Source organism: Alligator sinensis, unplaced genomic scaffold, assembly GCF_000455745.1.
Source record: "Alligator sinensis unplaced genomic scaffold, ASM45574v1 scaffold437_1, whole genome shotgun sequence".
NCBI classification, from domain to species: Eukaryota; Metazoa; Chordata; order Crocodylia; family Alligatoridae; genus Alligator; species Alligator sinensis.
Window position 1 is genome coordinate 457,882 of NW_005842176.1, and position 11,998 is coordinate 469,879.

At 49.5% G+C, this 11,998-nt stretch overlaps 1 protein-coding gene across 5 annotated transcripts in view; it reads right to left on the reverse strand.

Moving 5' to 3' along the window:
• Positions 1-11,998, reverse strand: part of MYRF (myelin regulatory factor) — a 110,633-nt gene that overhangs the window by 22,155 nt on the left and 76,480 nt on the right. For all 5 annotated transcript variants that reach the window (XM_014521033.2, XM_025206950.1, XM_014521032.2 and 2 more), the window contains 6 exons: positions 5,779-5,974; positions 4,917-4,993; positions 4,409-4,519; positions 3,341-3,431; positions 1,183-1,383; positions 171-279 (listed from right to left, as the gene is read on the reverse strand). In XM_014521033.2, the coding sequence (XP_014376519.1) occupies positions 171-279; positions 1,183-1,383; positions 3,341-3,431; positions 4,409-4,519; positions 4,917-4,993; positions 5,779-5,974 (785 nt within the window). The remainder of the gene's footprint in view (positions 1-170; positions 280-1,182; positions 1,384-3,340; positions 3,432-4,408; positions 4,520-4,916; positions 4,994-5,778; positions 5,975-11,998) is intronic.

Here is an 11,998-nt window from a genome sequence, read left to right on the forward strand (position 1 = left end):
AGAGGCTTCAGCACAGAGGCCAGGGACCCAATAGAGCAGTGGAAGGATTTGTGTACCTTGACTGATGCACATATAGCAGTTTGCAGAACAGACATGGAAGCTTTAATAACCCAATACAACTACACATATCCTATGTAGAACCTGTGAGGATGATGTCCAGGGTAGTGTACCTGTCTCTAGGGTATTTTCAATCCCCATGGTGGCAGCAAACTCTGGCTTATAGTTATAGTGCACCAGGCGCATACGGGAGATCCTCTTCAGCTGTTCAGTGGTGTCCACCTGGGAAGAGGCAAGCACAGGTCAAGGCTATAGTAGGATGCTGACTCCTAGAAGTCCCAGAATTAGGTCCAGGCAGCCATAAGTGAAGACAACAATGTTTCACACCAATGTCTGCAGCAGTGATTCCACTGACACTGAACAAGAACACCCACCTCCCCAGGGCCACCTGCTAGGCCAGGTCAGCTACCAACCAGGACTATAATCCAGTTCTTGGTTTCATCAAACAAATAAAACAAAATGGAGTGACCCACCCTCACACACCAGGGGACAAGGCAGAGAAAGTTCTGCATGTGAAGATTACACTTAGGACTGCCAGGCTCTGGAATGGACTCCCAAGGGAGGTGGTGCTCTTCAAGAGGAGGCTGGATAGATATTTGGCTGGGGTGTTATGACCCCAGCACTCATTCCTGCCCAGGGCAGGGGGTTGGACCTGATGATCTGTTTAGGTCCTTTCCGACCCTAAGCACTATGATACTGTCCCTCATAGCACTTGACCTTGCTTTGAGGGATTAATCAGGGCAAGCAAATTAAGAACTGATCAAGGCATTTCCCAGAATTCTGCCCAACCCTGCTCTACAGTTCGATGAAGTTTGGTTCATTGTGGTCAATGGTTTTCATTCTGTTGCTTCTGCATTTCCTGGTTCTAGCTAGAATCCAAAGAGCTGAATTCCCAATAAGACAGCCTGTGCCCAGCAAGCAGATGGGTGGTTGCATTCTTGTGGTACGCCCAGCCTGGGAGGCAATAGGCAAATCCCAGGGTCTTAGGATAGACCTCACTCTTTGAGACTGCCAGCTCAGCTAGGCACATGGAGCAGGCTCATGTCAACACTCAAACTGTGTATGTTCTTCCCCAGTGCCATGACCCTCTTTAGAGCCACTTGCTGGGCCCAGGTCAGCCCTCACCTCCTGGATGTCCTCTTTCACGCGGATATCGGATGGGTGCATCAGTGAACCCATGACTTTCACATTGCCGTGAACTACAAGGGCTTCATCAGGACGGTCGGTGTTGATGCCAACTCGGCCATGGTGAAAGACTGTGTCAGGGAGCTGAGCCCGCTGCCAGAGAACATCACTGTCACTCTCAAACTGTCCTGGGTTTGAGGCCTGTGAAGAGACAATGCAGCAGTGACTGGAGAGTCTCATTGGCAGCAGTGATTACTGAGAGACGAAGAAAGGGCTGGTAAGCTGGGAGCAGAGGGGAGCTCTACATGACACCCCTTACTGATTTAACTCCACTAGACAGACACCAAAGGGCCAGGGTGCCATGCATGGCTCTGTGGTGGTGGGCATCTCCCACACACACAGAAAGCTGCCTGCGTTAGAACTACAAGAGGAGAAGAAGCTCTTGTGGTTGCCTGCAAAAGCAAAGAGCTTCTGGTTCAAGCAGGGTTGTTTCACCCCTCATATGTATGTAAAAGCAAGGAAAACTGGAATAAAGTGCAGTGACAGGACCTATGTTGCAGCCTGCCCACATGGTACAGCCACAACCTTACTCTGGGAATGAGGTGTATGTTGCATGAATGACTGTCAGGGGCAGCCTGATCCCTCAACCTGGAGAGCCATAAGATGGCTTGGGTCTAACTGGCAAAGGTTTGTGAACCCAGTGACATGAGAAGCACCCTTTGTAACAGGTCCTTAAACTGTGAGCCTTCTGGACCAACACAAAGCCTGAGGCCCAGCAACAGCAGCCCTGCAAGGCAGAGTTAGAGAGGCAACTTGCTTGGATAACCCCTCCCTACCCTTTCTGCCTTTCCTGCCTCTGGCTCACAGCAGCGCTGCCAGGGAATGACAAGTAAGTCCATGGGGGTGTGAGGCAGAGCTCTGCAGCAGCGCAAGGCAATGCTGCTAAGTCAGACAAAGCAGTGGGCGACAGGAATTTTATGTGGGCTGAGGCGAAGGCAGGAGTCTTATCCCAGAGACCACAGCACAAAGCCCTGCCTGCCCCTTGTGAAGAGGCAGCCCTGGGGGGTGTAGTGCTCTCTCCTAGTTGAAACACAGCTCTGTTCAAGGCTCTCCCTACAGGAACTGATCAAAAGAAACAGCTGCAGTGTCCACATCCATTCCTTTCCTTTCCAGATTGCTCCTATTCTGAGATAGCTGCCACCTGAGCCTTTGGAGCTGTTCCAACCATCATATCACCTGAACAGGGATGGCCCAAGTGCAGGGGACTGCCATAGAAAGAACAGTGCATGGGCTCTCACTCCCTGAATCATGCAGGGATGTGCTGCTGGGATGTCATGAGGAGACACTGGCCAAAAGCTATCTGTGCGCAGATTAAGCTATGGCTGCACCTATGATAAATCTGGACATCCTAGACTGTTTACTACTCCCAGGAGGTCTATATGGAAGCTGCGCAGTTGATCACGCACCTACTTGTCTATAAAATCCAGGGTCCCCATCCATCCAACCTGGTCCTTTGCTACAGAACATGGATAAAACCCTTAAAAGGCAGCTGAGCTGAGATCATCATAGTGTCTCGGCCTTTTTTTTTTTTTTTTTTTTTTAACTGCTTCCTGCTTCTGAGTGGCTGTACAAGACCCAGCTTCTTCCCCAGAGCTACAGTCCTCGAGCCCCAACCGAAACACTCCCCAGGGCAGTAGGAGGCTCCTAGAACCAAGCCCTTTGCGGATTAAATATCCTTCCTCACAGCCTTGCCTGCAAACTTGAACACTGCTGCCTCAGCTGCTCCAGATGGCATTACCCCTTGGGCCTATGTGTCTAGAGAAATCTGCAGTGGCTCTCTCTAAGGCAATCCTGACCATGCAGATCCCTCACCCCAAACAGCCCCTTCCCTAGACCCAGCCTCGGTGACCCTCCTGAAGAATGTGCCACTTTCTCTGTCCATGTCTCCCCGCTGGATTTCTATTAAGGCTGGGAAATGGGGGTTCTTTGGCTGGTTGTTGTGGGCTGCCTTCCTCATTCAGTGCATGAGGATTGAGAGTGGGGAGCACTGAAAAGGCAGGAAAAGTTGGCAGCATATCCCAGACAATGCAGCAAATGGCAGTGGAGCTCCCAAAAGCCGGAGAGAGGTGTCCAGAAGGACAGAAAAGTGTGGACTTACTCTGACAATGATGCGCTCAGAGATATGGGCTGCGAGCGTGTAGTTTTGACTTTGGGCATGTGCCTGCAGGGCCACAACCAGCATGAAGTACCTGCAAACAAGAGATACCTATAAGGGCACCAGCAAAGTACTCATTCCAAGATGGACATATTTGATACTGGCTTCCCATACAGAGGTGCCCCGCCCGGTATCTGTCCTGGACACAGCTGGTATCAACTCCCCTCAAACAGACAGGGATGCTTTGCACAATGACATGTGGGTGATATCCCTGCTCTGAACAGTTTCTGGGTTTTTGGTTGTAGCCATGTTGGTCTAAGGACATAGGCAGGCAATTTTTTGGGTAGAGGGGAGGGGAGGAAAGGGGAGAAAGGTGGGGGTGGGGGAAGATAAAGTGTAAAAGGCCAGGTCTGGCAGGTACTGATGAATCAGATTTATGACACATTACACCTTCCTGACATTACAACCTTCCCGTCCCCTACTTTTCTTCCCTTTATCTTCCTAATTTCCAGCTATTTCCTTTTTCAGAACCAGCCTCTCTTCTACCTTGTATTAGAGTCTCCCTTACTCACCTTTGGCTTCACCTTCAACTAGCAAAAATTTTCTCTATGAGCTGGACCTGCCTGGGCTAGCCCAGTATTCAGGCCAGAGTCTACCACACACACCCAGTTAAAAGAGCAACTTGATTAGGGTGCAGGCTTCGTTATGAGTTAGATGCTCAGGAAGCTGTCAGAGGGGAGAAGAGAAGAGGTGGCATGGCTTGAGCACAACTACCATCTCTCAGATGGGATGTAAGCCCAAGGTCCTGGCCACTCGCTGTCACTGACCAGCTCAGCTTCTTGCTGGTTCATGATCTTCAGTGTCTTCCAAGGATGGCAGTGGAGTTGCTCACAACCAACCCCTGGATCTCACCATCCCTTTGCCCACTCCAACAAGATGCCTTGACTAAAACAGCAGTGCTCCCAAATGGCAGACAGCTGAATGTCACTCCACTAACCAAATGGTTCCCTCTTCTCCTTCCTCCTCACCCACTCCCCATAACAGCCAGGAAGAGATCATGTTGCTGCTCACCTCTGGTCAGGGTTAGGCTTGCCTTTCTTCCTCATGTTATTGGCTGTGGTCTCGCTGAAGTGCAACCGCCCCACAGTGACCTTTGTAACCTGCTCAGAAGGCAGGTTGACCCTGGGAAAGGGGAAGCAGGAGAGTAATTGAGAACACGGATCAAAAGGAGGCCACATGAAGAGTGGTCATTTTCCCTGCTGCAGGAGAACCAAACCCAGTTCCAGTAATCTGGGGAACCCCCACATTTTCTTCATGTCAACGGGTGCCACCAACAAAATGCACAAAATCTGTGTCCAGGGGAAAGGCAAATTCCCCCACAGACTTAATATGTTCAAGATGATGAGGATGGAACCTCATCTGGGGAAGAGACAAAGAACATTTTATATACCCAACCCACCTGGTCCCTCCATCCTAGCACCTCAATGATCCCTGGCCCCACTCTCCATTCCTTCCACTCCTCAGGTGGTTCTCTGATGGTACAAACATGCATGCACACAGCAGCCACAGGAGCACTTACGTGACAGGGTTGAAGGGACGTTTGCTACGATCAGACTGCGACTGTTCTATGTTGATCGACTGGTTCAAGGCCTCTAGCTGAAGACAAGATTCAGGTACATGGTAGAGACAGGAATGTTGCAGCTTTACCCACCCTCACCCCCTTCTCCTCACACAGGTGTATAATCCAGCCACCTGCCAATCTGCCAGTCTTGAGCATCGAAACTGCTGCTCAGGAGAGGCTTGGTTACCTTGTGCCTCTCCTGCTACCCATCACCTGTGCTGCCACCTCCTCTCCAGTTGTGAGTCTGGAAAGGTAGAGGGCTGAAGCATCACAGAGTTTGGACCAAATGGCCTCCTCCTGAGTTCTCCCATCCAGACTCACACATACAAGGGCCAGTCTCCAGAGAGATGTGCATGCACACAGGCCAGATTTCCCAGGGGCAGCTTCCTGAGTGCCTATGTCAGAAATACTCTGTGACTGACTCTGGCCTACCGCAGCCCAGGAGGTGGGGCTAGAGTATAAGGCTCAGACCCTTGCTTTGGGCAAAAGTACTGGTCACAAAACATGACCCACCCACACCCAAGCAGGCATGATCACACAGATGGCACACTCAACACCCTTGTCTATCAGGCACACTCACTCACAGTGCAGCATTACTCACCTTTTCCACACACAGGCACCCACAGAGTGTGTCGAAGGTGCATGTTCAACATTTAGGCCTCTATTCACACACATGGTAACAAAATACACATTCACCCATGCAGATTCACACACGCACACTCCTTGACACGTACCATCCTACACACACCAATACCGTGTTCATCCACCCCATGATTTTTTCCAGACCTCTGGTATTGTAGATTCTCCTTTCAGGACTTACCTTGACTCCATGCAGCTTCAGATAGAAGCACTCGAGGGGTTTCAAGCCCTCTGGCGTCTTCACATACTTGGGATCTCCAAGCATGCCGATGTACACTGTGACCTGGAAGTGGTTTTTCTTCTGGCACACAAAGGCATCATCACCCACTGAGAAGTTGAACCCTTTGTCTGCATCCACCCGATACGTTAGCATAGGGCTGCATGCCATAATGGGGAGAAAAGGGAGTAGATGTCAGACAGAAGGCCAACAATCCACTGAGAGCTACACATGACCTGATGACTTATGATGACTTATGCTAACTAGAAGAGTGTAAATAATACCTGAAAAGAGGACACCTTCCAACTTGTGAATGATTGTGCAAGCCACCTTTCCTCACCATCACAACCAAATAACACCAGTAGGGGCAAGTACTGCTAACATGTGAAAGTAGCATGAGGGAAGTAGGGTTGTTAAAATTCAGGCAACTGGAAACAAAGGGGAAAGAGCCAGCATCATGTAACCATTCCCCTTTTCTGCAGACCATCTGCCAGTGCTGCACAGGTCATTCAGAAACCTGGCTTCACAAACTTCTGTCTTATGCTGACTTTTCTCCAACAACTTCAAAATGCTGATAGGCACAAAATGGCCTGCAGCTAGTTCTGGATTCAGACAAAACAACTGTCTCACAGCAAGTCTGCACAGAAACTTCAGGAAGAGAGTGCAAAAGTATCCCATGTCCAGGAGGAATGTCAGGGTGATTATACCAGACCGAAAGGGAAGGTACACCACGGAACAAAACTTTGATCAGGATACAAACACCCAGCTCTTAGAAAAGGTGCCATGTGATCCTTACTGATCACCAGTGGACCTGACCAGTGGACCAGTGGCTTACATCTCACTTGAGAAGGATGTTGTCCAATAACACACCTCCCCTTTGCACCACACTGGAGCAGATTCAAAGCAGATTCAGAGAGAAGAAAACTCCACAATGAACCACCAGCACTACCTCCTGTTCCCCCTGGGCTTTTCTTCCATCCACCTACTGTCCAGGCTTAATGTATGGGATCAGTCTCCTGAGTGCTGCTTCTCAAGATTCAGAGTTTGGGCCGGAGAGTCAGACTGATCCAGCATCTACATTAAGGCAAGCGCTGGACTCTCTCTATAGGCCTTCTATCTTGGACAGGACCGTCTGAAGCCTCTCCCAGTGACTGCTCAGACTCAGATCTCTACATCACTGACCCTGGCCTTGCTGCCAGGCTGTACCCACCCCGAGCAGGCAGATTCCCAGGAAAATCAGAACCACCTGCTGCTGCTGCTGCTTACAGTTTCCAGCTCCCACAATGCCACGTCCAAGGTGGGAGGGAAAACTTGGGCTGCAGAGAAGAAACACACACACCAGCTGGGAAGGTTTAATCTATGTCTCCTTAACAGCCTGGTTACTGTGGTAACAGTGAAAATATGTGGCCTTCGCAGTGAAGCCCCTTTTCTCCCACCTCCCAAGATCTCTGGCCTGCTGTCTGGGGGAGCAAGGGGCCCCCTCAGCTGTGCTGCCTGTCAGGTACATGTGGGTAAGCAAGCCCACTTGCATCACTCACTCTCACCAAGCATTTCAACTGGGGGAGGCAATATGCTTCCCCCGTCTTTTTTTCTTTGCCCAATTTTCAAATCATAGGTCACACTGTTTTGTATTGAAGACAGCGGTCAGCAACATTCTCTGTTCCCAGAATGAGGTGGCTGAGGTCTGAGGCAGGTTGGTGTTACAACCCAGCCTCTGCTGCCACCAAATGCCACCAAACCCTGTGCCACTGGAAAGCTATCAAAAGCCAACCCCTAGCTCTGCGGGCCACATCCAACCAGCCAGCCATAGATGGCTGACCCCTGTTTTAAGAGAATGTGGGCAGAATGGGAGCCAGGCCTTGCTTTTCACTGCAGGCATTACAAAAGACCATGCCTCCTTTCACTAAAGAAAGCACAGTCCCATATTCCTCCCAGTAGAGAGAGATGGGTAGATAGATAGCATTAAGAAGAGTGAGTAGGATGGAATGGTGGCCACTGATGATCAGATTCCTAAGCCAGACATTGTAGGAAGCTGGTAAATGCAGAAAGGATCGCTCCCCTTTCTATACTAACTCTCCCCAAGGCCAAGTCACTACAGTGCTCCATGGCTGCCAGACCTTAAAAGGATCCTCCGATTCCTGCAGAAACACCATTCATTCTCCCAGGTGCATCCCAGTGACCAGCCTGCTACACAATAAGATACACGCTTCTACTGGGTTCCCCCAGAAGGCAGGGTACTTTGCACCAGGAGAGAGCTGAACAGCAGCAGTAGGCCAAAGGAGTTTCAGAAAGTTCTCCAATATCATCTTCAACTTTTTGCTGAGATGTGGCCAACACAAACAGCAGGTCTCAGCATGCCACGCTGTATCCCTGATCTATGCAGCCTGCCCACCAGGCCTGCTGGGCTTTCCCCACTACTGCTAGAAATGCAACAATTATGCACAGAAGAGAGAAGATATTCAGGGATCCTCTCTTCAAGGATTAATGCAAAGAACCTGGAACCTAATAAAAGATCAACAATCAAAGAAAGCAGCAACAGAAACAGTAAGTGGGTCTTTTGTGTAGAAGCCACATCCTGGCCTACCTTGTTCTGACATCCATCCATCTCACACAAGTTTCCCCCCTGCAGTGGCCTATCAGATTACTCCCATCATGCTGCCAGCTGAGATTTTTTTTTTCAATATAATTTGTATCCGAGGCCAAATTAGCCAAAACTAATTCCAAATCCAAGAGTTCAGAACCATAAGTGGCCCTACAACTGGCAAGCATCCTCCACCTGCACCTGGGGCTTCAGATATTTCCAAAACCTTTGGCGGGCATCCTATGTGCAGGCCCAAGCCTTGAGGCTTGGGGTTTGGATGCCCCCGAGTTTTGCTTGCCCTTAGCCATAAGGCCTTCGGAGCAAGCAAGGGAGGAAACTCCCATTTCCATAAACTGGGCTTAAAGCTGCTGCACCTCAGCAGGTACTGAACCATGCCAGAAGAGCCAAGATACACCACACATCAGTTGTGTCACTGCAGACTCCCTTGCAGTGGGGAATGGGTTAATGCTGAACAAAGTCTCTGGGGTGCTTCCAGGCTCTGGTGAGCAAACTCCCAGGAATCTCCATAAATAACCGTTTCCTTCTTTCTTGAAGCACCAGAGGGCCCTTGGTCTGCCTGAGATGTACCCTGAACAAAACCAGATGAGGGAAGGAAAGTGCACTACCTTAGCCAAGAAGAATGAGAGGAATTTCTCCCTCTTTCTCTCTCTCAACGCCCCCCCCACCCCCCTCCCGCCCCCACCCAGAGTATTAGGCTTTTATTTTGCCATCCCTGTCTTCCTGCAAAATTCCTTTCTTTTCCTTCTGGTTCTTCTTTCATAGGACTCAGTACACGACAGGCCCAGGATCTATTGAATCTGGTATCCCATCTTTGACAATGTCCAGCACCAGATGCTTCTTCAGTGGAAAGTGCCAGTGAAAGGCAGATGAGGATGATCTCCCCCAACAATGGGGCCCTGCCCCTTCTGTTCACTTTTATTCAGGTGGTCCATTCCTCACTGTTCATTTTCATGGGTCCATCACAAATTGGACCCCTGAAAGCATCCTAATGAGGTCTTTCAGGCCTGGGTCGTCAGACAAGTCAGATCCACCACATACACAGCCTGTTCCTCCAATGCCCCTCCCCCCCCACACACACACACACACACACACACACACACACACACACACACACCACTTTGCACAAATACACAGCTCACCCACTCTAGCCCTGCACTCTTCACCTCTCCAGCAAGTGTAGTCTCTTCTCATCTCCTCTCACCACACCCATTACCTCCACAGGTGCCCATGGTGCAGGCTACCCTGTATATACCTCGGCACTTCTCACGGACAACCAGCTGCAGTTTAGAGAGGGAGAAGAAGGAGGGGAGGGATTCCCAAAGCAAACAGGAGCCTTACAAACATGGTCTGGCTAATGTCTACTTGAACTGATGGCTGCTCAGCACACAGACGCAGAGCTTGAGCCCCTCAGCACATCCCCCTCCCCCTGCTTCTCAAGAGAGACAGAAATGCCACTGCCCTGCAGAACCCCCTTCCCCAGGGTCTGGTTCACTGTAGCTTCAGACAGAGCAAACTGCCTGATTGGCTGTGAGTGAGGTCATCTCCATGGGCAACAATCCTAAGCAAACTTACAGGGTCTAAGGCAAAGACTGTTTAACAGCGTGTAAGACTAGACGGGAACTCTGCGATTATCTGGGCTGCCCCCCTAAGTAATTCAGACCTGAGAATAATTTCACCCAGTGGTTTCTGCGTCAAACCCATAACTTCTAGCTGGTGTAGGACATCTTTTTTAGGAAGGAAAAAGGCCCATACCTCAGTCTTGATTTAAAGACTTCACATAAGAATTCATCTCTTCCTTTAGTCGATTGTTGCCCTTCTTAATTCCCCTTCCCAGAAAAAATTCCAGCCTGTAACATTAAAGACTTCACATAAGAATTCATCTCTTCCTTTAGTCGATTGTTGCACTGCTTAATTACCCTTCCCAGAAAAAATTCCAGCCTGTAACAGCAAAAATGTGCCCCAAGTCATGGGAGGGGTCACTGCCTCTATCTCTATAATAATGCACTTTTTGAGAATGCTTACATCCTCTCAAAAAGTCTCCACTCAGCCCATTTGGGGCCCCTGGCACCCATGATCACACTGCATGGGGCCCTGGCCAACTGGGACCCAAGTCCTGTTGGCTTGGAGATTATTTACATACATTTTGTGGGTCCTTCATATGCTTGTGATGGAGGACTGCAGCCAATGTGGCACTGATGGGGGACAAAGGACTCTGGTTTCCAGGCCCTGCTTTTAAGAATAAAAATGAAAACTGATCACTGAGGCATTGGTTGGCCTCATCTCCGCCAAAGGAATCTCTGGCTGCAGCCAAAGTCACACTGGTTCTTTCTAGTGAGAGTGCAACAGTCAGAGGGCAAAGTCCCGGGAACACAGAGGTCTAGGGTCAAAAGGATTATTTGAGCCAAAAGGCCTCTGCTGATGAGAAGTAGATTAACACAAGATTCAGAAGCCCAGGATTGGAGAATAGGCAATTTCTCCCAGAGCTGAGCAAAAGGGACAGGTTATGAACTCCCCAAAGTCAGTGTCTAGCATCAAGGATCAGGGGGACAGGCATCTGCTTTGAAACAGAAAAACTGGACTCTTCAGCCATCTTCCACAGTATGAGTCAGTGACTCAGCATCCACCCAGTGGGAGAGTCTACACAAGACGCTAACTGTGCAGTAGCTGAATAATACTGTGCAGTAGCGCATGACAGCAGAAACAAAGCTAATATGCTACTATGCAGTATTATTCAGCTACTGCACAGTAGTATCACTAAAAAGGCTTTCGCCAGTGCTACTTGTGCAGTAACTCTGGTTACTGAGTATTTATTTAGTACTTGATTATACCAGTAGTGTCTCATGTAGACATGCCCAGTAACTGCTCACCTATGCTACAAGAGACCCACCCAACAGAGCACCTGACTGAGGACATTCCAGAGACCCAAGACATATAATGTGACTATCATGATCTCTGTGATCCCCTCTTGACCAAATGAGCTTTTCCCAGGATTAGCCAGCCACCGGAGACTCACTCATGAAAAACTAATGGGACAACAGGGCTCAGCCTGAGTTTTGTTGTGTTATGCATCCCAAGAGCACTCACCCAAGATACATATTCTCTTGCCAGTTGTCTCTCCTGTGCCAAAGGAAGGACCCTCCTTACCCCAAGCAGAGATGTAGGATCTGAGGCAATCCAAGAACCCATACTGCTCAGTGTCTAGGAGCACTTCTTTTACAAGTAAGAACTTGTGGGTCTTAACCCCAGTCTAGGGCCTAGAAGAAGCCCACAGTGAGGTGGCCAGCTGGGCCAACCATGGGGAGAACCTGGAGGAAGACACTAGTCCTATTCCCATGATCAAAACGCAGACCTGTCAGTCTCAGATTGAAAACACTTCTTTTTGGCTTGGGGCTGAATCTTCACCAGCTGCCTCACCTCAAATTGTAAACAAATGGTGAGATGGAGGAGGGAAGGCTTGCTGGGATTTATCAGCACACCCTGTCAGGGAGATGAATTATGCCTGTTCTCTGGAATAAATTAACGAACTGCCTTGTTCCAGAAGTCAGCTTTGTTTTTGGAAACCATCTAACTCTTTCAAAGGTT